The 27,061-nt window shown below is 33.1% G+C and overlaps 4 protein-coding genes across 6 annotated transcripts; 1 reads left to right on the forward strand and 3 right to left on the reverse strand.

Annotated features, from left to right (window-relative positions):
• Positions 1-906: 906 nt before the first annotated feature.
• LOC140963115 (phosphatidylglycerophosphate phosphatase PTPMT2-like) lies at positions 907-4,125 on the reverse strand. 2 transcript variants are annotated; one of them, XM_073422355.1, is made up of 7 exons: positions 3,992-4,125; positions 3,291-3,900; positions 2,361-2,483; positions 1,992-2,085; positions 1,793-1,875; positions 1,616-1,705; positions 907-1,520 (listed from the first exon to the last, which is right to left on the reverse strand). In XM_073422355.1, the coding sequence occupies exons 2-7, from the start codon at positions 3,498-3,500 to the stop codon at positions 1,146-1,148; spliced, it is 975 nt and encodes a 324-aa protein (XP_073278456.1). In that variant the 5' UTR covers positions 3,501-3,900; positions 3,992-4,125; the 3' UTR covers positions 907-1,145. The 2 variants fall into 2 exon arrangements, with proteins under 2 accessions (XP_073278456.1, XP_073278455.1); XM_073422354.1 differs by having other exon boundaries at positions 3,291-4,093.
• Positions 4,126-6,343: 2,218 nt separating this feature from the next.
• Positions 6,344-8,306, reverse strand: LOC140963146 (homeobox-leucine zipper protein HAT3-like). 2 transcript variants are annotated; one of them, XM_073422400.1, is made up of 4 exons: positions 7,875-8,079; positions 7,261-7,571; positions 7,065-7,144; positions 6,344-6,818 (listed from the first exon to the last, which is right to left on the reverse strand). In XM_073422400.1, the coding sequence occupies exons 1-4, from the start codon at positions 8,071-8,073 to the stop codon at positions 6,560-6,562; spliced, it is 849 nt and encodes a 282-aa protein (XP_073278501.1). In that variant the 5' UTR covers positions 8,074-8,079; the 3' UTR covers positions 6,344-6,559. The 2 variants fall into 2 exon arrangements, with proteins under 2 accessions (XP_073278501.1, XP_073278500.1); XM_073422399.1 differs by having other exon boundaries at positions 6,348-6,818; positions 7,065-7,141; positions 7,257-7,571; positions 7,875-8,306.
• Positions 8,307-23,069: 14,763 nt separating this feature from the next.
• Positions 23,070-24,489, forward strand: LOC140962369 (transcription factor DUO1-like). The gene is made up of 3 exons (XM_073421236.1): positions 23,070-23,368; positions 23,627-23,876; positions 23,970-24,489. Exons 1-3 carry the CDS (start codon positions 23,157-23,159, stop codon positions 24,468-24,470), a joined length of 963 nt encoding a protein of 320 aa, XP_073277337.1. The 5' UTR covers positions 23,070-23,156; the 3' UTR covers positions 24,471-24,489.
• A 190-nt stretch (positions 24,490-24,679) lies between these two features.
• Positions 24,680-26,419, reverse strand: LOC140962370 (uncharacterized). The gene is made up of 4 exons (XM_073421237.1): positions 25,933-26,419; positions 25,305-25,463; positions 25,103-25,211; positions 24,680-25,018 (listed from the first exon to the last, which is right to left on the reverse strand). Exons 1-4 carry the CDS (start codon positions 26,335-26,337, stop codon positions 24,807-24,809), a joined length of 885 nt encoding a protein of 294 aa, XP_073277338.1. The 5' UTR covers positions 26,338-26,419; the 3' UTR covers positions 24,680-24,806.
• Between the last annotated feature and the right edge of the window lie 642 nt (positions 26,420-27,061).

The following is a 27,061-nucleotide window of genomic DNA, read 5'->3' on the forward strand; positions in this document are numbered from 1 at the left end:
TTCACACATAGTTTAGGTGCCGCTGCTATCAGCAACCCACAAATCTTCAACTTTGAACAACGAGAGAAATTCTATACATTCGGCTTCAGGGCTTGACTATTTACAACAAAAAAACCACACAAAAATAACAATAAAACTCAAATTCACTTGGATTCAGAAGATATAAAGAGTAATATCCTTTCACAAACGCGATACACGGATGAATAACTATACAATAACACTCAAACAGCAATCAAATTCCTAGCATAAATCACAAAATTCCCACTATAACCATGGAAGACAAAGATAGATGACTTACACGAGAGATGGTTCCCAGAGGAAAGAAAGGGAAATGGGAGCCAAAGCATGATCTTTTTCTTTTCTTTCCTCACAAAATTTTAAGATTTTGCAAATATTGCAGCTTCAGCTTTATCTCGGTCGGATAAAGCATGTTCAAAATAACCTCGGCCCCTTGAGTTATCTTATAATTTGGTGGTGTTGATTTTATTATTTTAAAAATTATAAAAATTTCAACATCATTACTATAATTACCATTATTATTTTATGTAATTTATTATTATTCATGTACCAATATGATTTGGTTTTTTATAAATAAAAAAAAATTATATTAACAAATTATATATATATCCAAAGACAAGAATATCAAATAAAATTTCATTTAAACGTAAAAATAACAAAAATAGATTGTTCAAGGAGTTGGGATTTGGTTGCGTCCTGTCTCGTATACACAATCCAAAATCTTTAATTTGACAAATATTTGACATTTTTCCCTACAAATATTTCAGTATCACATGTAGCAAAAAAATCGGAAAGGACGTCACATGTACACAGAATCATTGAACACTTTCCAAATCCAGAATCTCAATATCTTACTACACTTACAAAGTAGTAAAACTCGACAAAGAAGGACAAAATAGGGCAATTTCAATTATTTTGTAGGGCCAAATCTGCATTTGTTTTGGTTTTTTTTATTAAAAGGAAAAATGCATACAAGAGCTTTAATTCATGCCCTTTTGCTCCCTATCGGATCACGTAAGCAACCACAGAGGAGAATACAAAAAATGAGAGATAAAAAACTGTTTTATTCGCTTGATACCAACACGAAAAATGTAGGGACACAAAAACTTTGCCTCATGGTGGACATCTCAATAAACATGGACATCAACTCCCGGACTACCTATCTGACTGCTCCCCACGGAGCTTCCCATTTTCTTTCTTGTTACCTTTTGCTCCGAGTGGGTACGAAGCCACAGGCATGAAAGCCTTGCTATTGCTGCCTGACTAGCAAACTGTACTCTACAGGCGAGGTTCACCTCAGTCATCATGTTCCGTCCCCCTATATTGGAATCACTGTTTTCTTCATATCCATCAAGGTCAGATTCATCAACTACCACAATCGAACCATAGTCAAGATCTTCAAGGTCCACATTTATAGGGAAACTTAAACTTCTACTTTGTGGATTATCGGTGCAGGTTTTAACTTCCGGCTCCTTGAGTCTGATATAGTAATCTTGAACAGCCTGGATTTTGTCACAACATATTTTGCCATTATCCAAAGAATAAGTTAAAAACATCAAAAAGAGACAGCAAAAGCATGTCACGCGAAATTACACACCTGCCACTGGGAAGAGGCCAAAAGAACTCTCGGCCTGATTGACCTCACATATAGAAATGCAGCATCGGGGGTCATCTTCTCGTGTTTGACCTATATTAATGCCATAAAGTTTGACGTAAGAATCTCAAATAAAAAAGTCTTACGTGTGCTTGTTTACATACGTATAATTACACATACAAGATAACAGAGAACAATTGTAGTGCTGCGGCCACGACCAGCCTTGCAGTGAACATATGTAGTTTTGCCACAAAGTGTATTCTCTGGAAAAAATAAAAATTAGCACGACACTGTTGAGGTAATGAAGTCAATCTACAGTTACCATTTAAAATAATATAAAAAACATAAAGTAATTTATGAGGTTAAGAATGAATTTTACTGTGAATGAATTCTACAGCTTGGCAAATATCCCCATACACAGGAGCAAAAAGATAATCTCTTGTAGGTATCACCAAGTGCTCAATGTTATAATCCTGTAAAGAGAGGCAAATATTGATCAGGTAAAATTAATATTTTAATAAAAACAAACAGAGTTTTTACAATGTTTCGTCCATCAAAACAAATTAGTATCTCAAGTTTTCTTGCTGATGGGGTTTGCTGACAAATATTACCCATTATGGAAAGTTGAGGGAAATGCGCAAGCCATGAAATGTGAAGTCAATAAATCAAAGTTTCATAATTAAGAAAGCTATGATGAATCCATTAAATAGTGTAGCAAAAGTTTTAAATGATAAGTTTGAAGACATACATGATACAGGGATGTTGGAACTAAAGTTTCATATGGTTCGTTCAAGGTAACCACACCACCTACACCAAGAGCTTTCAAGCGCGGAACATCAGTGGGAAATGGTACAGCACCTAGCAAAATAAACTAGCCAAACGAAAAAACTGCAGCTTTAGAAATATGATAATGATAACAAAGGGAGGCATCAAGAAACGATTATTAGAGGTAATTATGTCCAGGTGAATACTGCAAAATGAGAGTCACTCAGTGACCATGCAAAAAAAAAAAAATCCGACGAGAGACTTAACAAGACGTAGAAAGATTAGCAAGTTATAAATTCAAGACATAGAAATGACAACCAACAAGACAGATCTCACTAGGCGGTGGACATAGAAAATCAGGTTCATGGGGGGTCAAATGCATATGGGAGGGGTGACATGCAAATAACATAATTTCATACAAATTTTTTTCGTGTATCCAATACAATACACTACCATAAGTTATTCCAATACACATGCTTCCACCTTGCTCATCCATGCTAGGGACATTTGGTATGCATCCACTGGAAAAACATATACTCAAAATTTTCTAAATTTGACCCCCAAATAAATGTATTCCATTTTTCTCATCCTTTTGATTAAGTTGGCTATCACCAAAAATAAACGAGATTTTGACGGAAAACGGTAACTGGAAATGATCAAACCTACACTAGAAAAAAAGCTATAAAACAAAAAAAACTATATCGTTACACCATAAGCACCTTCGATAACAATAGTCCACCAATACAACTACAATCTGTGTTTCAAATATCAACTGTCAAAGTCAAATCTAAGGGGTGAAATAGATTTATCATCGGCAATAAAAATAGTTCAAATTGTAAAACAATAGATTGTAACTCATGTAGCCGAATAAACAAGAAAGATTAAAACAGTCCGTTGTAAATTTTATGTATACCTCATCGACCCTATCCCACCACCGAAACTCAGACTGAATCTTATTTCTGACAACATTGTACAGCAATGTGGGATAGAACAGAGCACGAGCCCCAGCTCCAACCAAAGCCCGTTTCGCATCCCAAACAACAATAGCCCCTTCTGCAACACCATTATTGACTTGCTGCTCCCCATTCTCACAACCTCCCTCACTCAGTTCCTCAATATACATTTCTCAAATCCAATAAACAGAATACCAACTAAAAATTGAACTAACTTTCGAAAAGCCCTATCAAGAAACTTCGCTGTAATTATAAGAATCAAACGACCAATTCACAATAAACACAACCCTCCCTGATTACCAAACCAAGATTTGATCTTTCCACCAAATGAGAAAATTTCAAAAGCTGCCCACATACAAAAGCTTCTAAAAAAGCCCTCAAAATGACAACCAAAATCAAGAACACCACAAATAAAATAAAATCACACCAACTCGTTTCACATCAAACAGCAAACTCTCCAATTTCTCATTATTGGACAGCATACCCGTAAATCCCAAGAAAAGAAATGCAAACTAGAATCAAGAATTAACAAATTCTTGACCATGATTGAAGTTCCAACTCAATTGAAACCTACCAACAAAAGAAAAAGGATGTGAAAAATGATACGCTTTAATATCAAGGAAAGAAACCAATTCGGAAGAATCTGAAATGCCAAGAGAACCTTTCAGGGGTTGCTGGGTGTAGTTTTCTTGCACAAATTATGAAATCTTGGAGAGTTGTCTCTCTGCCTTTGCTTTTGCGCAAAAAAAACTGTGCTTGAAACGGAATTAACGTTTTATCCCATCTAGATATTACATTTACAGTGCGTATTTATTTATGGAAAAATTTGTTAGTCTGTAAAATCTGCATTAATTTCGGATCTGCAATATAATAATCAGGATTAAAAGTTGGTTGAAAATGTGTAGCATTTTTTTGGCGATATTTTATTTCAACATCTTTATTTTACTATTAAAATCCTTTCGATCTTGGAATATTTACCAAATTTTTGGAACTAAAGTTTTAGGTTGAACTTCTATCAAATAAATAATTAAGGTAAATATAATAATTGTAAATAAACTCACATTTGTAACTTCAATTTATTTATTTTTTTATATTTCCATAATCAAATGTGAACAAATTGGTAATAATTTTCATGTAAAATTTTTTACACGTTTAAGAAAAATATCATCACAAGATGTAAAAGTGATTCAAATTAATAATTAAATATTTATTTGATTTTTGTTTTAAAAATTACATTACAAATTTAATTTTTATTTAGTATAAATATAAAGATTTTAAAGTTTTCAAACTCGTTAAAATAACGAATTCCTTGTTAAAATCTAATGATTTCAAAATAAATTACTCAACTCTATTTTTTGTATTTTATATTTTTTAGATTAGAAATGAGAGAAACCTCTTTTCTTTTTATTTTTTTCAAAGCTTATATTTTTATTTATCGTATATATGCAAAAATAAAAAATTTGTAATAAGATTTCGCCTACTATTTAAAAATTATTGGCTTTTCCCGAAAAATAGGTATATGTTATCATTACCAAATTTGCTAGAAATTGTTGGAATTATTTGAATTCTTGTCAATTGGCAATCTAGAATCATACCGACACGAGACCGGGCTTTAGCCCACTGATCTCACCCACCAGCTTAAGCTGACTCCCTCCACGGGTTCGATCCCCCTCTCAGCGTGTGTTGTAATAAAAAAAAGAATCATACCGACACATTGCACGTTAGATTTTACAATGTTGGGAATAATTTATCATATCTTTTTTTTTTAATCAACTTAAAAATCCAAAAATTAATTCAATATTTAAAAGTTGTTTTATTTATCCAAATCTAAAAAGATCAAGAATTTTTTAAAAGCATCTGAAAAACAAAGTTCGATACTATCGCTTAAATATCTGAATTTTCGATCTTTAGGCGATAAACTACAATTAAGTTGGTCCACTTAATGTTTTTGTGTACAATTTGGTGAAAGGAGTTTTTATTCTCATCAAAATTTGAACAATATCCTTTTCCATACCGTGATTTTAAATAAATTATCGGACAAGAGAGAAAAAGTCTCCCTAAATTGCTCGATAGCTCGAAAACATGTTCAAATTCTTTATATGATATTAAAATCACATTTGAAAACTTTCACTCACAAATTGTTGTCATTGTAAAGGAAAATTTGAATTAACAAAAGTCAAAAGCAAAATGAATTTAATATAAAAATAAAAGTAAATTAATTAAAGCACTCCGAATTTCCAAATCCTAGTCGTATTTCGTTTCACGTACGACAAAAAGACATCACGACCACGCAACCCTTCAAAAATATTATTCTTAAACGACCAACCAAATTCACACGATAAACTTTAGAATTTTAGTTCTGAATATATGAAATAGTCAACACACAACAAATGGGCCGCGCCAACAGACATATTGGGCCGAATACTATTGGCCTGTACAAGGCTTAAGGTTATACCCGATAATTTTTAAATCTGAGTCGAATTTAAAAAAAAACAACAGTTATATGCTATTAATATTTTTATAATACATTTAAAAACAAAAACAAAACAAAAAATGTATGATATAAACTAAACCAAATAACATATAATGCAAAAAAATATATAAAACAATTAAATATGATAAAAATGTTCTAAATAATCACTTAATTATATGTCTTGTTATTTTTGCAGCAAATTTTTTTATTATTATATTTTCTTTTATATGTAAGACTTTGACATTTTAGATATTGATTTTATTTTAGCATATNAAATTTTTAATATTTTAACCCATATATGATCTTAACATAATATTTAATTTTTTTTATTTTAAATATTATTGATTGACTATTCTTAACTAAATCTTATTTCAGTAATTAAATCACATTTAATTATGACCTGACAACATTTTGCCCTTTTTATCGAATCAGGCAAACATAATATTTACTTTACAACTCAATCGGAAATTTCATTAAATAAATCCTATGTGAAAATAGATTTGAAAATTAGTGCTTATTCTAAACTATATAATATAAATTCATGCATTTTGTGGCAAATTAAACTTTTGAGAATCCATAGACAAAACAACGAAAATAGCAACAAGTCATAGGTACTACCAATCTCTCTTTCTTTTCTACTTTATATATTTATCAAAGAACACAGCATCACTTGGTTCCGTCACTGATCGACTCGTACGCAGCACGCTTTCCACTCATCTATTCTTTACAAAATGCCCATATCTGCACCCTCCTCGATCACGATTTGGGCTCGACTGGTTTGGCCGCAGCCCACGTGGGCGGTTGGCGGCTGGGGGCTGCAACACAAGCCACATGCTCGCACCGGGGGCACATAGTGAGTGTGGTTGGAGGGGTCATGTTGGCGTAGAATTGCGGGGAGAGCTTCAGAGCTCGGAGATCCCTCACTTCCTTCTGCAATCGTCTGTTTTCTTCTGTCAAATTCTCGCAACAACGGCTCAAGTACTCGCAATCTACCTCTGTTTGCTTCAACTTTGTCCTGCGTCATCGACATTCGACCCATAAATTGAGATAATCATAAGATACGTGCTCTACTAAAATAGAAAATTATTTTCATATCTATTAAGCTCGTTTTGGAACTTGGATACGAAACGTGGTTTCAACAAACTGATTGACTAACCGAATCATTTTGATAATCTTCTAGTCTTTAATTTCTTTTCCCTAAATCAAATACAATTTTTCAATCTGATCATTTCGTGCAAGATCCGTACAATTATTTACTAACCTCGCCCTTCTGTTCTGAAACCACACCTCCACCTGCCGAGGCCTCAGATCTAGCTTTTTTGCTAAACCCATTTTTTGCTTCTGTAAAATTTCAAAAAGTAAAAACAATTTTATTTCGGTAATTACTGCTAAATAAATTGGGAACTCATTTGCAGAATAACCCATAACTCTCGGGATATTAGCTTAAGACCACTCACCGGATTCAGAGTGCTGTGCTCCTTGAAAGTCTCTTCCAGCACCGCCGCCTGTACCTTGGAAAGGCGGAGCTTCTTCCTCGAAGCCGCGTCGCCGCCATCTTCCTCTATCTCCATGGAGCTGCTTGCCGCCCTCTCTCCATCGTTCTCTTCTCTCTCATTTCTCTTCCCACTGATGCTTGAAACTGTACTGTTTGGGGATGTGACCATCCCTTCTTCATCTTCATCTTCATCTTCTCCATCGCATTCTACTACAGTTAGTGTTCGATTTATGTCGATCCCGCCAAGAAATGTTCTGGGTTCCGCCTGACGAGCTGGATTTTTCAAAGATTGAATTTAAAGATGTCCTTTTACATTTTTTAGGACTAGGATAGATTAAAAGATTGCATTTAAACGAGACACTAACTATGCTATGCATGTAATATGTCATTGTTCACTTGGATAACAATTATCACTTAATTTGAGGGGTGTGTGTTAAGAAACATGGTTGAAGAAAAATCAGATTTTGGGCCTCGAAAGTTAAATTTTGTTTCAAATTTCGCTCAGATTTGAACGAAAATTTAAACATGCAAAGATTTGGTGGGAAAGAAATATCAATTTTTTATGTAATCAGATACCTGCCGCAGTCTGAAATGCATCAGTTCTCGAAATTTTTTGCAGCTGCATAAAAGGTGAAGGAGATCTAAACAAACTCAACGGAAAGTGGGCTGCTGCTGCTAGCCGCTTTGGGGGAGTCGGCGGAAGAGGATCAGGATTCAGATTCTCCGGGCATCTCAAGCTCAAACTCAACCCTAAACAATCATCTTTTTTGGCCATCTTTCACTTTTTTTTTTCTCTCCCCCCTTTTTCCACACAATCAAAAGGAAAGACACCAAAACAACTTTTATTTCTCTCTTTTGGAGATTATAATTTTATAGAGAGTTTGTTCGAATCCAAGAGTCCAAGGAATGCATCAGAAGTGGGCTGATTTATTTTTTTCGAGAAAAGGTTACAGCTTTTTCTTAATGACTATTGCAAAATATTAATTACAGTGAAAATTAAAAGAATATAGGTCAGAACCTATATATATACATATGTATGTATATGTGTGTTCATAGATAGATACAAAGGGAGATGTTCAATGATGATCGTGTCAGAGATATGTGTTGGGTCAATCATGATGACAGGATTTGGCTTTGATTTTTTGAGTTTTCTTTTGCAGTTTTGCATGGGATTTGACTTGACTACTAACTACATCTATTCAATGTTCATTTTGGCTGGGGTTTTAGTCCTTGTTTGGGACAAACAAATTACGAATTTATTTACACTAAGAAAAGTGGTGCAATACTACAACATTTCCTAAAATGAGATATATTTTATCATAGATCGTATATCATCTCAAAATTTTTGACCAGTAAATCTTTCATTGAACGTTCAACAACAAAATTTAGATTGAAATTTCTCCAAACACGGCCCAAAGACTACTTTGAGTTATCAAAAGCAAACCATGGTTAAGTCAAATCCTGCTTTTATCTGTGACTCCACATTTAAAAGGGCTTTTACGCCGTTGCCCATTTGACACTAGTTTGTGATTTCCTCGGAGAACCGTTTTCATATCTCACGCGCTACTTGTCACGCTCGAAACCATGTAAAACCAGAAAAAAAAAATTATTCCTTTTTTTTTAAAAAAATATATATAATTTATAATTATTTTCTTAAGAAATTAATCTAAATTCTGTTTGTTACACGTAAAGAGTAAAGACCACACCATTGTGGGGATGGATGGATGGATGGAGCACACACGCGTGTGAGAAACGTGAAGCCGGGTTTGGTGGTTTTGTCTCTTAGGTTTAATTAATGAATACTTATGAGACTTAATACGAATAATCAAATTGTAATTAGTGATGTAGAAATACTACACGTTACGAGGTTTAGTCTTCTAGGAAACCGATTGTGTCGTGTTGATTGCGAGCAAGCTGTGACAGAGTCATAAATTTCAATGACTTATTTGTTAAGGAATTTACTCACACATTGTCTTTACACGTTTTTCGGAACACCAACCTAGAAACGAATTCCGTTCATATTATACAGAATTTATTTGGATTGAATCATTTCAAATTTATGCATTTTAAATATATTTTTATTATTTAAAGAGACAAAATTATAAACTTTGAATCTAAATTTGACATATTTATATAATATTTCATGTTAATAAGGATAGATTTCAAATTCATTCAATAATAATATCGTTTGAAATTCATTTTATTTTGTATATTAATATTTAAATAATTAATGTGTGAATTTAATATTTAATATATTATTTCGTTGTAAATAGTAAAACTAATATCAAGTACTCACTTAAGTCNAATATGCATATCAAAAAATGTATTTGTGTACGATGATTTTTTTTTTCCCAAAAAGAACAATTTCTTAAAAATATGATGCAAGTCGTATCATGATTTTCCACCATGTTAGAGAAGATCAACATATTGTATTTTTTAAAAAAATATTCATTCTCCACTATGTAAAGTTGAGATTTACCTAGTGCGTAATAAATGATAGTGACTATTATATCTATTATTACTATATAATATAAAAATATATTGATCTATTTATTTTACCCATTTTTTAAGAATTCATAATTATAATTTTTCAAACATTTCGAAAGATTTAAACCTCATCTAAAAAACTAACAAAAACTTTGGCTGCCGTAAATTCGAATCAATTCAGTTCAACCATCTGAAATTTATCGAAATCTTTCGATTATCAATCTGGACTTATATGTGTGTGTGTGTGTGTGTGTGTGTGTGTGAAAATGAAAAGCAACGAATCCGTGACCAGGTAGGGATGCGGAGGAATAAGGGTGGAGTGGGAGGGGTAGTAGTTGGTGGTGAGGGTGAATCACGTGGGTTGAATCACATAGTTCACGTGCGATAGTTGACACGTGGCGTCACGTGAGACCACATGACAAGTCTCGTTGCATTGCATCATGTCCCTCTCAAGCCGACACCCACTTTGCCTACAATCATTGGATACTCCCTCTTTATATCATCATCGAATTCCTTACTCTCTTCTTATCCACGCTCCTATTCAACCCCTTTTTTACACGCTCGTTTATGTAAATCCTTTGGTATAATATCTCATTCTTACACCGTCTCGTTTGGTATGTCTTAGAATAAACAATGAAATACAATGTTTTATGTTATAAAAAAAATAATATTTTTAACATAAAAATAATATTTTTAACATATTATCACAAAATTGACAAACTAGACAGTTTCGTAAGATACTAATAGAATCTGATTATCTAATCATCACACATAATTTACATTAAATTTAGAAATTTGAGTTGAAGACGTCAAATTGTTGATTAAAATGATGGAAGATATTGTGGATAATATCCCACTAGTAGTTTTGGCACGCAAGCTTCGTGTTAGAACATATTCTTTATTTATCCATGAATTCATGGAGTATTAATTTTTAAATTTAATTTTTTAAGGTTTTTTAAGAATAATTTGTTATCTAACACCTATCAATCATTATTTTTAAAAAATGACCTTTAACCGTGTAAATCAAACACTTAAGGAGATTTTTTTTTTTTCAAAAAAAAGATTGATCAGCTCTATTTTCCTAAATATCCCTAATTTTCACATCTACGTTTTAGGCTCCATTTATTTATATTGCTAAACGAATTTCACCAGGTGATTACTCTTATTAAATAGATAAAATACATCGTAAATTTTTTATAATTATACTTTGTATATTTATAAAAGGACTTAAATGGCAGATAAATTTTGACATATGTTTGGATTTCCAAAAAAGATTTCATAGGATGCTTTAGGGTGAGATACATAGTGATAAATAATTCAAAAAGTCTTTAAAAAATTCTGATACTGCTTTTCGATAAATTTTGTATAGTTTTTTTTTTCTTTTGGGAGTGGAACAATTTTGTCTAGGTGATGGCGAGAATCACGTATTCACTTTTTTATATTCTAGTTTTTATTTGGAATAAATTCAATTTTTTTTAAAAAAATAAAGGAATACTTTTGTGAAATATAGTCTTAACACTCCCTCTTATCTATATAGAGACAGATACCTTTTTCAAACAGATACCTTTTTCAATCCGAAACATAGTTTATCTTTACTCAATGTGTTAGCCACCGAGGCACACGTGTTTCGTGTGTCATGAATATATGAGCCTGATATATTAAACATTCATGATATTACAATACCATGACATCAAATTATTTTATATCAAGAATATATTCTTTTCGGAATACACATACTATATTGTGCTTAAGTTGAAATGGAAATCAACAAATTAAGTAGATAGAACAATTGAAATAATAAATTTTAAATCCATGGTAAGATCAAATTTATTACTGTAATACAAAGAATTTTAAAAACATGCAACATTGTCTATTTTTGGACACTATTGGTTGGATTTCTGCCTCCATCGTCCGCGTTCTCCATATATGAATCTTTAGCTTTAAATACATATGCAGCAAATTTTTAAATACACCATATCATTATATATATGCAAATGTGCTAGCTGAAAGTTTGGATTTTTGTTATCGCAACTCTGTTAGATATTGAAACATTTGAGTTTAGAATCTATAAACCAAAATGTAAATTTTTCTGTAAACATTATAATAAAACAATGTCTAAGAAGACATAATATAATGATTAAGCGACTCTGTTGAGAATATGTGAGAAATTAAATCATAGGACCTTGAAGCTCGTAATAAATACATTATCACATACAAGATCAAAATGAACAAACTAATTTAATATGATCACTAATATAAAGCAACATAATATTTCATAGACTATGAACTTATTCATTATTAAAAACGAACCAGATGAAGATGTGGGCGAATNTTTTTAAAGAATAGAGAGAGAGAACAAGTAATTGATTCATAAATGATGATAATTATATGATCTATTTTAAGGGTTAATTAAGTAATCCAACGATAATATTTCATACGGATGTCACATCAACATCGTATTATAAAAGTTAAACATTATAATTATATTTTTATTTNATTATTACTATATAATATAAAAATATATTGATCTATTTATTTTACCCATTTTTTAAGAATTCATAATTATAATTTTTCAAACATTTCGAAAGATTTAAACCTCATCTAAAAAACTAACAAAAACTTTGGCTGCCGTAAATTCGAATCAATTCAGTTCAACCATCTGAAATTTATCGAAATCTTTCGATTATCAATCTGGACTTATATGTGTGTGTGTGTGTGTGTGTGTGTGTGTGAAAATGAAAAGCAACGAATCCGTGACCAGGTAGGGATGCGGAGGAATAAGGGTGGAGTGGGAGGGGTAGTAGTTGGTGGTGAGGGTGAATCACGTGGGTTGAATCACATAGTTCACGTGCGATAGTTGACACGTGGCGTCACGTGAGACCACATGACAAGTCTCGTTGCATTGCATCATGTCCCTCTCAAGCCGACACCCACTTTGCCTACAATCATTGGATACTCCCTCTTTATATCATCATCGAATTCCTTACTCTCTTCTTATCCACGCTCCTATTCAACCCCTTTTTTACACGCTCGTTTATGTAAATCCTTTGGTATAATATCTCATTCTTACACCGTCTCGTTTGGTATGTCTTAGAATAAACAATGAAATACAATGTTTTATGTTATAAAAAAAATAATATTTTTAACATAAAAATAATATTTTTAACATATTATCACAAAATTGACAAACTAGACAGTTTCGTAAGATACTAATAGAATCTGATTATCTAATCATCACACATAATTTACATTAAATTTAGAAATTTGAGTTGAAGACGTCAAATTGTTGATTAAAATGATGGAAGATATTGTGGATAATATCCCACTAGTAGTTTTGGCACGCAAGCTTCGTGTTAGAACATATTCTTTATTTATCCATGAATTCATGGAGTATTAATTTTTAAATTTAATTTTTTAAGGTTTTTTAAGAATAATTTGTTATCTAACACCTATCAATCATTATTTTTAAAAAATGACCTTTAACCGTGTAAATCAAACACTTAAGGAGATTTTTTTTTTTTCAAAAAAAAGATTGATCAGCTCTATTTTCCTAAATATCCCTAATTTTCACATCTACGTTTTAGGCTCCATTTATTTATATTGCTAAACGAATTTCACCAGGTGATTACTCTTATTAAATAGATAAAATACATCGTAAATTTTTTATAATTATACTTTGTATATTTATAAAAGGACTTAAATGGCAGATAAATTTTGACATATGTTTGGATTTCCAAAAAAGATTTCATAGGATGCTTTAGGGTGAGATACATAGTGATAAATAATTCAAAAAGTCTTTAAAAAATTCTGATACTGCTTTTCGATAAATTTTGTATAGTTTTTTTTTTCTTTTGGGAGTGGAACAATTTTGTCTAGGTGATGGCGAGAATCACGTATTCACTTTTTTATATTCTAGTTTTTATTTGGAATAAATTCAATTTTTTTTAAAAAAATAAAGGAATACTTTTGTGAAATATAGTCTTAACACTCCCTCTTATCTATATAGAGACAGATACCTTTTTCAAACAGATACCTTTTTCAATCCGAAACATAGTTTATCTTTACTCAATGTGTTAGCCACCGAGGCACACGTGTTTCGTGTGTCATGAATATATGAGCCTGATATATTAAACATTCATGATATTACAATACCATGACATCAAATTATTTTATATCAAGAATATATTCTTTTCGGAATACACATACTATATTGTGCTTAAGTTGAAATGGAAATCAACAAATTAAGTAGATAGAACAATTGAAATAATAAATTTTAAATCCATGGTAAGATCAAATTTATTACTGTAATACAAAGAATTTTAAAAACATGCAACATTGTCTATTTTTGGACACTATTGGTTGGATTTCTGCCTCCATCGTCCGCGTTCTCCATATATGAATCTTTAGCTTTAAATACATATGCAGCAAATTTTTAAATACACCATATCATTATATATATGCAAATGTGCTAGCTGAAAGTTTGGATTTTTGTTATCGCAACTCTGTTAGATATTGAAACATTTGAGTTTAGAATCTATAAACCAAAATGTAAATTTTTCTGTAAACATTATAATAAAACAATGTCTAAGAAGACATAATATAATGATTAAGCGACTCTGTTGAGAATATGTGAGAAATTAAATCATAGGACCTTGAAGCTCGTAATAAATACATTATCACATACAAGATCAAAATGAACAAACTAATTTAATATGATCACTAATATAAAGCAACATAATATTTCATAGACTATGAACTTATTCATTATTAAAAACGAACCAGATGAAGATGTGGGCGAATAGATATGATCCATTAAATTGAGTATGTCATTTCTACAAATACTTTCTTTACAACATGTATCCTTCAGCTTTTGAGAAAAAAGCAAAAAAGAAATTCATAACCCTCAAAAAAATTCAACTTATACCCAAAAAAAAATTATAAATAATATTTTTATCTATTAGTCACTAACAAAGTACTGTTCAAAATATAGAAAGTGTAATACCCATGCCAAAAATGGTTATTCGGGAGACGTGATAAGATAGATGATGAGAAATAGATAAACACTGGCAGAGATAAAACCATGTATAGAATACAGGTTGCCACATATAATGGAATATATATATTAGCATCCCCCAAATCTAACGTTGAAACATATAACATATATTTAACGATTAATGAAACTATTTGTGCATGATGTGCAATTTTCAAAATTTATAATAAAGAGAGTTAATTCACTTACATTTTATCATTCCATAATAGGTAGCACTACGTCTTTGAAAACCACGTTTCTTGTGAATACACCAGATCGACGCTGTAAATTCCCGTCTTTTATCGAATTTTTTGTAGAATTTTGTGAGATTCCTCTTGAAAGTGTCACATATAGCTGACTGTGGCTGAACACATGGTTACACAAAAATATGCAAATATTTGGGATTTTTTGACCTTTTGCTTTGTTTATTGTCAAAGCAAAACTAAGTCTTATGAGAAACTATCGACATGTCAACTCAAATGGTAATCCAGAGTTATCTTCATTTTTAAAGGGCATTCTAAATAGAAAGAATTTGGTACCTTTATGAGGACCTGTTATGATCTCGGCATCCATGAAATTTCTACCAAGATTGCAGCATATTAATCTTGTTCCATTGTATAGACCAAGTTCGGGCGCAACATTTCTCAAGAGCATGGTAGGACTTCCTACTTTCAATATGATTTTATGCGGTGGCAAACCACCTGGACTAAGGGAATTCAAAAATTCTTCTTGAAAAAGGCTGTGATTGTCGTCTTTTACACTACCCCAAGATGTATACTCTTTTTCCTCTCCATGAAACTTGAGAATGAGCATTTGATTAATATTATTGACATCAACATTTTTTGGTGTGATGATGACTATATCAACCATATAGTTTTCATTATTAACATGATTTATCATATTAGGGATAACAGAATCAATCAACATCTGAATTGATTGCTCACCTCCCATGGTATGATAATTGAATTTAGTAATTTTATGAAATCATGATTCACAGTACGTTGCAATCCATCACCTATGTGCAAAATAAATCGCGAGAACTCAACATCTTGAGCAGATCTCATATTTTGTTGAAGCTGTATTGTCCTTACGCGAAGTCAAAATGTTGACCTTGAAATACTTGCAGTGAACAAATTGACCCTCGTTTAACAACCAGTAACACATGTTGAAAATCGCAACCAAAAACCGTTGTCTTACCACCAAATGCTATTTGATTTTCCTTAATATCTTGGAAACTTTTACTGTCGGATTCAAAAGCATAGCGATTTGTCATTGGAGCCTCGTCCCATACTATAGCTGATGCGCGCCTTATTAGTTCTGCAAGTTCTGTCTGTTTTTCTATTTTGCAAAGTATTGATGCAGTTGGTCTAAATGGAATTTGAAAACGTGAATGTGCGGTTCTTCAACCTACAATATCGCAGCTATCCCAAATGTTGCTACGACAATTATAATTTTACCCATTTTTCTTAAATGTGCCAACATTGAGCGATATAAAAAAGTCTTACCAGTAGCTTCAGAACCATCAATGAAGAAAAAATTTGATTGGTTATGCATAATACTTTCTATGATGGTGTCAAACGCAATCTTCGGTTGAACATTTAAACGTTCAATAGATCTCAAATAATCACCACCCGAGAGTGATATATATTATTAATTATTAATTTTCTTTTGCACGTGCAATTTGACAACCCTAAAAAAATGCTCCTCACGCGATCGTGTTAAAGATTGTGCATGTGGTTTTTAGTTATCTGCATTGACATTTTGTAGCGTACGATTTTAAATTTTATTAAATGAATACAAAATTAATTATTTAATATTTTATTCAACTCTAAAGTAAGTGGGTCAAGTGGGCTTCTTAATTGGATTTAAGCAATAAGGGTTATTTCTTTTGTGAAAAAGTAAAAATTTACGGTAAAAAGTAAAAATCTAAAACTCTCAAAATTATCACACTACACACTTTATAATATTTTTCTCTCAACTCAATTATGATTTTCTTCACAAATGAGAGATCTATTTATAGAAAATTTTTACAAATAATCCAAAAATAAAATACATCATTACCTACATCATCACACACTAATTTTCAATATTCAACACCTAATTTTCAACATTCAACATTCACATTTTCAACACAAATATTTAACACATTTTTAAATAATATTTCAACACTCCCCCTTGTGATGATGATCATAATGATTGTATACATTACGTGTTTTTATACTGCCTCGTTAAAAACCTTACTAGGAAAAACCCATTGGGATAAAAACCATAGTAAGGGAAAAAGAGTGCAGTCACGTAAACTCCCCCTCATGTTGACACGAACAATTCTTCACAAATTTCGTAGATTGCGCATCCCAATATTATATATGTGCTTTCTGAATATTGTCGTAGGAAGTGCCTTTGTGAAGAGATCTGATGAGTTTTCACTTGATTGAATGTGACGAACATCAATACATTTATTCTTCTCAAGCTCCTTGGTGAATGCGAAGAACTTAGGAGGAATATGTTTAGTTCTGTCGCTTTTTATGTATCCTTCTTTCATTTGAGCAACACATGCAGCATTATCTTCATATAGTATCACAGGCTTCTCGTCGAATGATAATCCGCATGAGATTTGGATATGTTGAGTCATTGATTTTAACCACACACATTCACGGCTTGCTTCATGTAGTGCAATAATCTCGGCATGATTTGATGAAGTTGTTACAAGTGTTTGTTTCTGTGAACGCCAAGAAATTGCAGTGCCTCCACGAGTAAATACATATCCAGTTTGAGAACGTGCTTTGTGTGGATCAGATAAGTATCCAGCATCGGCATAACCAATTATACTTGGATTAGCATCTTTTGAATACAAAAGTCCCAAGTCTGTCGTTCCTCGTAGATAACGGAATATATGTTTAATTCCGTTCCAATGTCTCTTTGTTGGATATGTGCTAAATCTTGCCAATAAATTTACGGCAAAAGATATATCAGGCCTTGTACAATTTGTAAGATACATAAGGGCACCGATAGCACTTAGATATGGTACTTCTGGACCAAGAATATCTTCATCATCTTCACATGGACGGAATGGATCCTTTTCTATGTTTAATGATCTAACAACCATTGGAGTACTTAAAGGATTTGATTTGTCCATATTAAAACGTTTAAGGATCTTTTCTGTATAATTTGTCTGGTGAACAAATATTCCACATTCTTTTTGTTCAATTTGTAAACCCAGACAATACTTGGTTTTTCCAAGATCCTTCATTTCAAATTCTTCTTTCAAGTATGACACAACTTCTTGAATTTCCTTATTTGTTCCAATGATGTTTAAATCATCAACATATACAGCAATAATTACGCATCCGGATGTTGTTTTCTTAATGAAAACACAAGGGCATATTGAATTATTTACATATCCCTTTTTCATCAAGTGATCACTTAGCCTATTATACCACATTCTGCCGGATTGCTTCAACCCATATAATGATCTTAGTAATTTCACAGAATAACATTCTCTGGGTTTTGAACTTTGTGCTTCAGGCATCTTAAATCCTTCAGGGATTTTCATATATATATTACTATCAAGTGATCCATATAAGTAGGCTGTAACAACATCCATAAGACGCATTTCTAAATTTTCAGATACTGCCAAGCTAATCAAATACCGAAACGTAATTGCATCCATCACAGGAGAATACGTTTCTTCATAATCAATTCCAGGCCTTTGAGAAAAACCTTGTGCAACAAGTCGAGCTTTATATCTTACTATTTCATTTTTCTCATTTCGCTTTCGAATAAAAACCCATTTGTATCCAACAGGTTTTACACCTTCAGGTGTAAGGACTATAGGTCCAAAAACATTACGTTTATTTAGCGAATCCAATTCAACCTGGATGGCATCTTTCCATTTTATCCAATCCTGCCGATTTTTACATTCACCAAAAGATTTTGGTTCATGATCTTCATTATCATTTATGATGTCGATTGCCACATTATAAGAAAATATATCATCAATTTCTTCTATATCTTTTCGGTTCCATATTTTTCCAGTATTAATATAATTGATAGAGATTTCATGATTCTCGTCAGTTTGTGGTTCTGACAAAACATTTTCATCATCATGTGTTTCTTCAGGAACATCATTCTCTATTTTGTGATCATTATGTGTTTCTTCAGGAACATCATTCTCTATTTTGTGATCATTGTGTTTCTCTATGAATTTTCTTTTTCGAGGATTTTTATCCTTGGAACCAACTGGCCTTCCACGCTTCAGGCGTTTAATGACATCATGACTATCTTCAATTTGTTTCTTCGGAATTTCAATTCGAGCAGGGGCATTTGCAGCATGTATATATGATTTAGTTACCCCTTTTGTGTCTGCAAATGCATCTGGTATTTGATTTGCTATTCTTTGCAAGTGCACAATTTGCTGTACATCTTTTTCACATTGTTTTGTTCTTGGATCCAGATGTAACAATGATGATACATACCATGTAATTTCTTTTTCGGTATGTTTCTGTTCTCCCCCTAACATTGGGAAGATTTCCTCATTAAAATGACAATCAGCAAAACGTGCTGTGAACACGTCGCCTGTCTGTGGTTCAAGATATCGAATGATCGATGGACTATCATAACCAATATAAATTCCAATCTTTCTTTGAGGTCCCATTTTCTTTCGTTGAGGTGGTGCAATAGGCACATACACCATACATCCAAAAATTCTCAGATGAGAAATGTCTGGTTCTTTACCAAATGCAAGCTGCAATGGGGAGTATTTATGATATGCACTTGGTCTGATGCGAATTAATGAAGCAGCATGTAAAATTGCATGTCCCCATATAGAAATAGGGAGCTTTGTTTTCATAATCATTGGTCTAGCAATCATTTGCAGACGTTTAATCAATGATTCAGCCAATCCATTTTGAGTATGTACATGAGCAACAGGATGCTCAACAATGATTCCCATAGACATACAATAATCATTGAAAGTCTGGGAAGTAAATTCACCAGCATTATCAAGTCTAATTTTCTTGATTGTATAATCGGGAAATTGATTCCTCAATTTTATTATTTGAGCAAGTAATCTTGCAAATGCAACATTTCGAGTTGACAATAAACATACATGTGACCATCTGCTGGAGGCATCAATCAATACCATAAAGTATCTGAATGGTCCACATGGTGGATGGATTGGTCCACAAATATCACCCTGAATACGTTCAAGAAACATTGGTGATTCAGTTTGGATTTTGGCTGGTGATGGTCTTATAATAAGTTTTCCAAGAGAACATGCTTTACATTGAAACTTATTATTCTGAAAGATCTTCTGGTCTTTCAATGGATGACCATGTGTATTTTCTATAATTCTTCGCATCATTGTTGAACCAGGATGTCCTAATCGATCATGCCAATTGGTTAATATTGAAGAATTATCAATTACCATGTTTGATTCAATGGGACGTATATGTGTATAATGCAATCCAGTAGGGAGCATTGGTAGTTTTTCAATCACATATTTCTTTCCTGATTTATATGTGGTAAGACACATATATTTCTCATTCCCTTCATTCATTGTTTGAGTATCATACCCATGGGAATATATATCATTAAAACTCAACAAATTTCTTTTCGATTGTGGTGAATATAAAGCATCATTGATCAAAAATTTTGTACCATTAGGTAACAAAAATTGTGCTTTACCACATCCTTTAATCAAGTCTACAGGACCTGATATTGTATTCACCGTTGTTTTTGTTGGTTTTAGTTCCAAGAAATATCTTTTATCTCGGAGGATAGTGTGCGTTGTACCACTATCGGGTATGCAAACTTCAGCTTTGCTCATAGCATTTTCCATATTTGAACTTCAAAAAATATGCAATGAAAAAAAATTAATGACAATACATATTTAAATATAACACATATCATAATTGTACAATAAAACATTATCATATAAATACATGAAAAATAAATTATTGTACATTTATATTCTACCACTATATTGTTCATTTTCAGAGAAATCATTGAGAAAATCTGCAGCATCAATATTGTTCATTTCTATCCCACCAACATATTGATCATTTCCAGAGAAATCATTCATAAAATCAGCAGCATCAAAATGAGTTGAATCACTCAAACGGTCACTTCGCTCAGTGAAGTTGGTCTCCTTTTCTTTCCCCTTTATCGATTCTTTATAAAGTTTGCAAAGATGCTCAGGGGCTCGACAAATACGAGACCAATGTCCTGGAGTACCGCATCTGAAACAAGAACTTTCAAATCTTTTCGAGTGATTTTCATTAACACTCATGTTTTCTTGATGCCTTTTCTGTGGATGGTTTGGGACGTTATTTTGAGATGAGTTATAGAAATAACTATCTCGATTATTTTCAAAACCACGGCCGCGTCCACGACCACGACCACTTCCTCGTCCACGTCCACGTCCACGACCTCGACCTCGACCTCGACCAAAACCTTGTCTTTGAATTTGATTTTGGTTTCCAGGTTTAAATTCATTTTTACTTACAGCATTTACTTCTGGAAATGCTGTTGATCCAGTGGGTCGGGACTGATGATTTCTCATTAATAGCTCGTTGTTCTTTTCCGCCACAAGAAGACAGGCGATGAGTTCAGAATATCTCGCAAATCCACGCACTCTATATTGTTGCTGTAGTGTTATATTTGATGCGTGAAACGTGGAAAATGTTTTTTCAAGCATTTCCGATTCTGTAACCTCATGTCCACAAAATTTTAACTGCGAGATTATTCTATACATCGCTGAATTGTAATCACTGACTTTTTTAAAGTCTTGGAATCTTAACATATTCCATTCATCACGGGCGGTCGGAAGTATAACTTCCCTTATATGTTCAAATCTCTCTTTTAATCCTTTCCACAGAGCCATGGGATCTTTTTCGATGAGATATTCACATTTTAAACCTTCATCAAGGTGTCGTCGTAAAAATATTATAGCTTTTGCTTTTTCTTGTGATGAAGATATACCATTTTCTTTAATGGTCTCGCTTAGACCCAATGACTCAAGATGCATTTCTACATCAAGAGTCCATGGCATATAGTTTTTCCCAGTAATATCAAGAGCGATGAATTCGAGCTTTGCCAAGTTTGCCATGGTGGTACTAAAAATTACGATGCATTTTATTAGTTAATGAATATTGCAATACAAAGTAATGGATAAACAACAAGTACAAGTATTCGTAAAAATAAAGAAAACACACGAGGAGGATATTCTCCGATAAATACAAGACTGGTGAGTATGATAACCAAAATAATTAAAAATAACCTCGTGAAAGCCATCTTCTTTTTTTCTTCGAAAATTTGATGAAGAATAATTTTTAGAGAAGAAGAGAAAGTTGGAGTGATTGAATGTATTTGTGAGATTGTATTTATAGAGCAAAAACTAGCCGTTTTGTTACCGTTTATTACCGTTGGTGTATAAGAAAATAAATGTATGTATTTGTATAATTTTATGGTAATAATATGGTGTATATAATATTAGTCATATTTAAATAATTATGTATATCATATCACATTATTATAATTAGGTGTCATAAGTTATTTTGTTAAAAAACCTTATAGGCTTTTATACTTGTCGTATCCCTTACCGGGAGTGTGGGATGTCGTCTTAACATCCTCCCAGGATTTATAACAAGTTTTTGAAAAAATTATTTTTATTATTTCTAACAATAACATTATATTATATATTACATATATAAACAATAAATAAATAACAGTAAAATAAATATTATTACTTTTGTTACCTTTTTCTTCTGTTCGGAGCTTGGAAAAATATGGAGGACTTTTAGAGCTTCGTGCTGATAACGTGTTGTAAAAAAGTAAAAATTTACGGTAAAAAGTAAAAATCTCAAACTCTCAAAATTATCACACTACACACTTTATAATATTTTTCTCTCAACTCAATTGTGATTTTCTTCACAAATGAGAGATCTATTTATAGAAAATTTTTACAAATAATCCAAAAATAAAATACATCATTACCTACATCATCACACACTAATTTTCAATATTCAACACCTAATTTTCAACATTCAACATTCACATTTTCAACACAAATATTTAACACATTTTTAAATAATATTTCAACAATTTCAAATTTCAAGCCCTTCTTTTCCAGAACATTGGTTTCAGTGGAGGGCAATTCCGTACTTTCAGTATTTCCCCCCTCAAATCTATTTTGAACGTTGAGAATGTGGGCTAATTAGTGGGCAGATGGTGGCCATAACCGCCTTAACCGTCAGTGTCCCCCCCAATACACACACGAAGAATTCTTCGTGAATTGTCTCTGCCAGTAAAAATTGGTAGAAATAGTTAAAAATTATTACTGGATGATGGAAGGGAGGAGGAGAATGATTTATGACGAAATGGGAGAGATTAAGAAAGGGCCATGGAAGGAAGAAGAAGATCGAGCGTTGCTAAATCATGTGAAGAAGTACGGACCGAGAGATTGGAGCTCCATTCGATCCAAAGGGCTGTTGCAGCGCACTGGAAAATCGTGTCGCCTCCGATGGGTCAATAAACTCCGGCCTGACTTGAAGAAGTACTCAATTTTTGTGCTTTAAGTGAACGATTTTTGTATATAATGCACCTTTTGAAATTCCCTTCGTGTTTTTTGCATGCATTTTACTGATTGCAATTGTGTAGGGAGAAGTCTCTGCTCTAATTTGCGTTAGTCGATTCTAATGTGCTAAAGCTCAGATATTGGCAGTTTGTGATCTTCAATTTTTTTTTCGTTTTTATTTTTATGATGAAACGACTTGTATTTTTCCCTGTTATTATTGTTTTTTGTTTTCTACAGTGGGGTGAAATTTACAGCAGAGGAGGAGAGAACAGTGATTGATCTTCAAGCACAATTCGGGAACAAATGGGCTCGCATTGCTACGTATTTGACTGGAAGAACAGACAATGATGTCAAGAATTTCTGGAGCAGCAGGCAGAAGAGGCTCGCAAGAATCCTGCAGACCTCTGCACCATCATCAAGCAGATCACACAAGAGTGGTATCAAGGATTCCCAGGCCCCTGTCTTCCACGATTTTCCCTCTATCGAAGTAATAATCAAAATCTTTTCTTCTTTTTTTCACAATACGAAACAATAAGGTAGGTGTAATTCTGATCCTTATGATCTTGTATCATAATTTCAGGCTCCAAAGTTCAGTTCATCGACAGAGGAAGAATCGGTGACCAAATCCCAGTCCTTCTCATCATCAAGGATTCATGACTCCGAGAAGACAAACAAGATGGAACAACTTTCTGATATAATCTACCCAAGTTCGCTCTATTATGATTCGAGCCTTTTTCAGCTTGACTACGATCTTGAAAAGAAACCCTTTATCGAGCCACAGTTGCACGTCCCCTTCTCTCACATTCCACAATTTCAACCAGATTTCTCTATACCAGTCGAAAGCCAAGAATTTGTGTCTAGGTTTGGAGATCCCACTTTTTTGGATGTGTTCGGACATGCTAGTGGGTCCGTATTAGGCACTGCTCAGCTTCCTATAGTGCGTTCGTGTATTGGACCTACGGCTAGCTCTCAAGTTTCTCGTAGTGCTGAGAGTATGCCTGATACTTTTGTCGAAGACTTCCCTCCGATGGACATGTTTGATCAGATCGAACCACTTCCAAGCCCTTCGCAATGGTCATGAAGGGTTTCTGTTAGTCATTCAGTTGTTAGGTTTTCGTTGACTTTTGTTGTTGTTTCTTGTTGCAGATGCTTTTTTTCTTCCCTTAATTTGCACATTTAAGTAATTCACATACCAGCATGATTGTGTTCGCGAGTGTACTTGCAGTTGACCCCCTTAACTTAAAATGAGACATTAACTTTATATCAAGATCTAACATATGCACAATGATGTATCCAAAACAATGTATCCAATAGATCAAGTTAGCAGGTTCAACACGTTATTAAAATAGAGGTGATGCTTCAAAATATGGCTAACACTCGCCATTACCAAAGAGAGTTATAGAATGAAATGCTGATTTTACTTGGAGTTCTGCTCAAGATTGACTGATTTTTTGTTAAACGTAATGCCAACTTGACCTTCGGGTGAACCAACAAAGTCTCCAGCTGTAAAAGAACCGTTCTCACCAGAAAGGATAGGTCTGTGCAAGTGTGAATAAGCACAATACTCAACTTCACAGATCATATCTACGTTTTCCACGAATCCGCAAACAGAAGATGCTACTCCTTCCCCTGACACCAATGTGACGGTAATCAATATTTGCAACACATCAAGACTTGAAAAAAAGTTAAGAAACCGGGAATGGAAAAGCTAACCATGTGTTACAAGCAATAAGTTCTCAGAAGGATATTTATCGCCGAGAGCCTTGATCACATCAAGATACCTAGCCCGAGTACCTTCTGGTGTTTCTTGCCATTTTGGCAGCTATATTTTACAAGTGAACGCCACTTTGATCACGAGATGTCATAGTACATGAAGTTTAAAAAATTTTATATAGAAGTTACATGAAATAAATACCTCTTTATAAATTTGTTCAACAGTGTTATCCACCGTGCCAGCAGGCAACTCTGCTTCACATTTTGAGATGTCGAAACTAAAAATTCCGTCTTTGGGAGCCACATCAGGTTTGATGGCTCTGGAATTCATCGTCTCGCACAATCCATATTCAATTGAGACCTGAGAGAATACTTTTAAAACCGTTCAAGATGAGAACAGAATGTTATTAGAGACTACACAAATAGGCGAAGTCAGAAGAATATACTTTGATTTTCAGGACAAGAAAGAGAATGTATGCAAAGAATCAAGTGGTTTCTTATACAAAAAAAAAGCTACTCCCGTTGTAAAATTTTGGATCATCTTACAAGACGATGCAAAATGACGACAAAAGGCAAATATAAAGCTAAAGAAATCAATCTACCCATCCCAATATCCCATGAAACAAATTAGACAAAAGCTATAGTTGATTTCATTTTGGGAACGAAGCTCACACATACCCCAAAAGGCAACGGCTTCCACAGTTTGAGGACCAAAAAGCAGACACCTATACCCACCAACTATTCCTTATGCTACAACAATTCCAACAATCTAGAGACAATTCGAAGACACATAAGATTTAAAAACAGTAAATTCATACTAAAAAACAAACCTTGATTTTCGAGGGATCAAAAACGACGCCATTGACGTAAAAAACATCGACATCGTCAGACTTATCTTCCATGGCGGAGAGGGCCATCACCGCTCCACACGCCGTCTGCAGGCACCGGAGAAACGGAGAGACAAAAACCCGATGAATCGGAATCCCGATTTCCTTCCTGATCCTCCAGCCCGTTCGGAAAGCCCGAGCCTTCCCTGCATCAATCAGAGGCGGGTCCCACGGCCTGGTAGCAGACGCGGTCCAGAGCGGGTCGATGTAGTCTACCCTGTCGCCGTGCCGCATAACGACGACATTTTGATGAAACTGAGGTTGCTTAGGACATGTTTCGGAGGAGCCCATGATTGGAAATGGCTTTCGGGAGTTGTTGAGGAATGAACAGCAGTTGAATAGGGCCATTTGTTAGGTTGAGGAGGACAAGTGGCGGCTCCTCCGCCAGCTGAGTTCTCAGAATCTGATGCGTAGCATCATACCCAGGATATTCTAAATGTATTTAATTTCTTAATCAATTTTTTTTAGAATTTAAAATATGTTCTATTTTATAATCCTAATATGTAAAGAAGCCAAATATAAATTTAAGATTCGATCAATTGTTTCATTGAAAACAATTAAACTATGATTTATCTCTCAAATACACCTTAAATGTATTTAATTTTTTGAAATATATAAAAATAGATAATTTGCGACGCACGTTTCGTTTTTTTAGCAATTAAATTAAAATTAGATAAATAAACGAGTTGAGTTCTACTCGACACAAGAATTGGTTGAATTCGAGTTTCCGATTTGTAGCATATGACCAAATTTAAACTCAAAACTAAAATATTAATAATCAGATTGAATTTGAATGGAATATAGATATTTATTTCCTATTAATCGCCTTACAAATTAATTAGGTTATAACTAGTAAGACTGTGATTATTGTATAACAATAACCAAAACCCAGAGGAAGAAATCTAATTTTCTGTCAAAAATAAATTAAGCTTACTTCAAACTTAAACGAAAACATCAAATATAACATATTAATTACGTAAAAATCTCTTTCACGTGAGTATGTTTTTCGAATCAAATTTGTGAGATGGATATCTGACTGACCTATGAAAAATGTTAATTTTTAATTATGTTC

Source organism: Primulina huaijiensis, chromosome 17 (genome assembly GCF_012295235.1).
Source record: "Primulina huaijiensis isolate GDHJ02 chromosome 17, ASM1229523v2, whole genome shotgun sequence".
Classification (NCBI taxonomy): domain Eukaryota; kingdom Viridiplantae; phylum Streptophyta; class Magnoliopsida; order Lamiales; family Gesneriaceae; genus Primulina; species Primulina huaijiensis.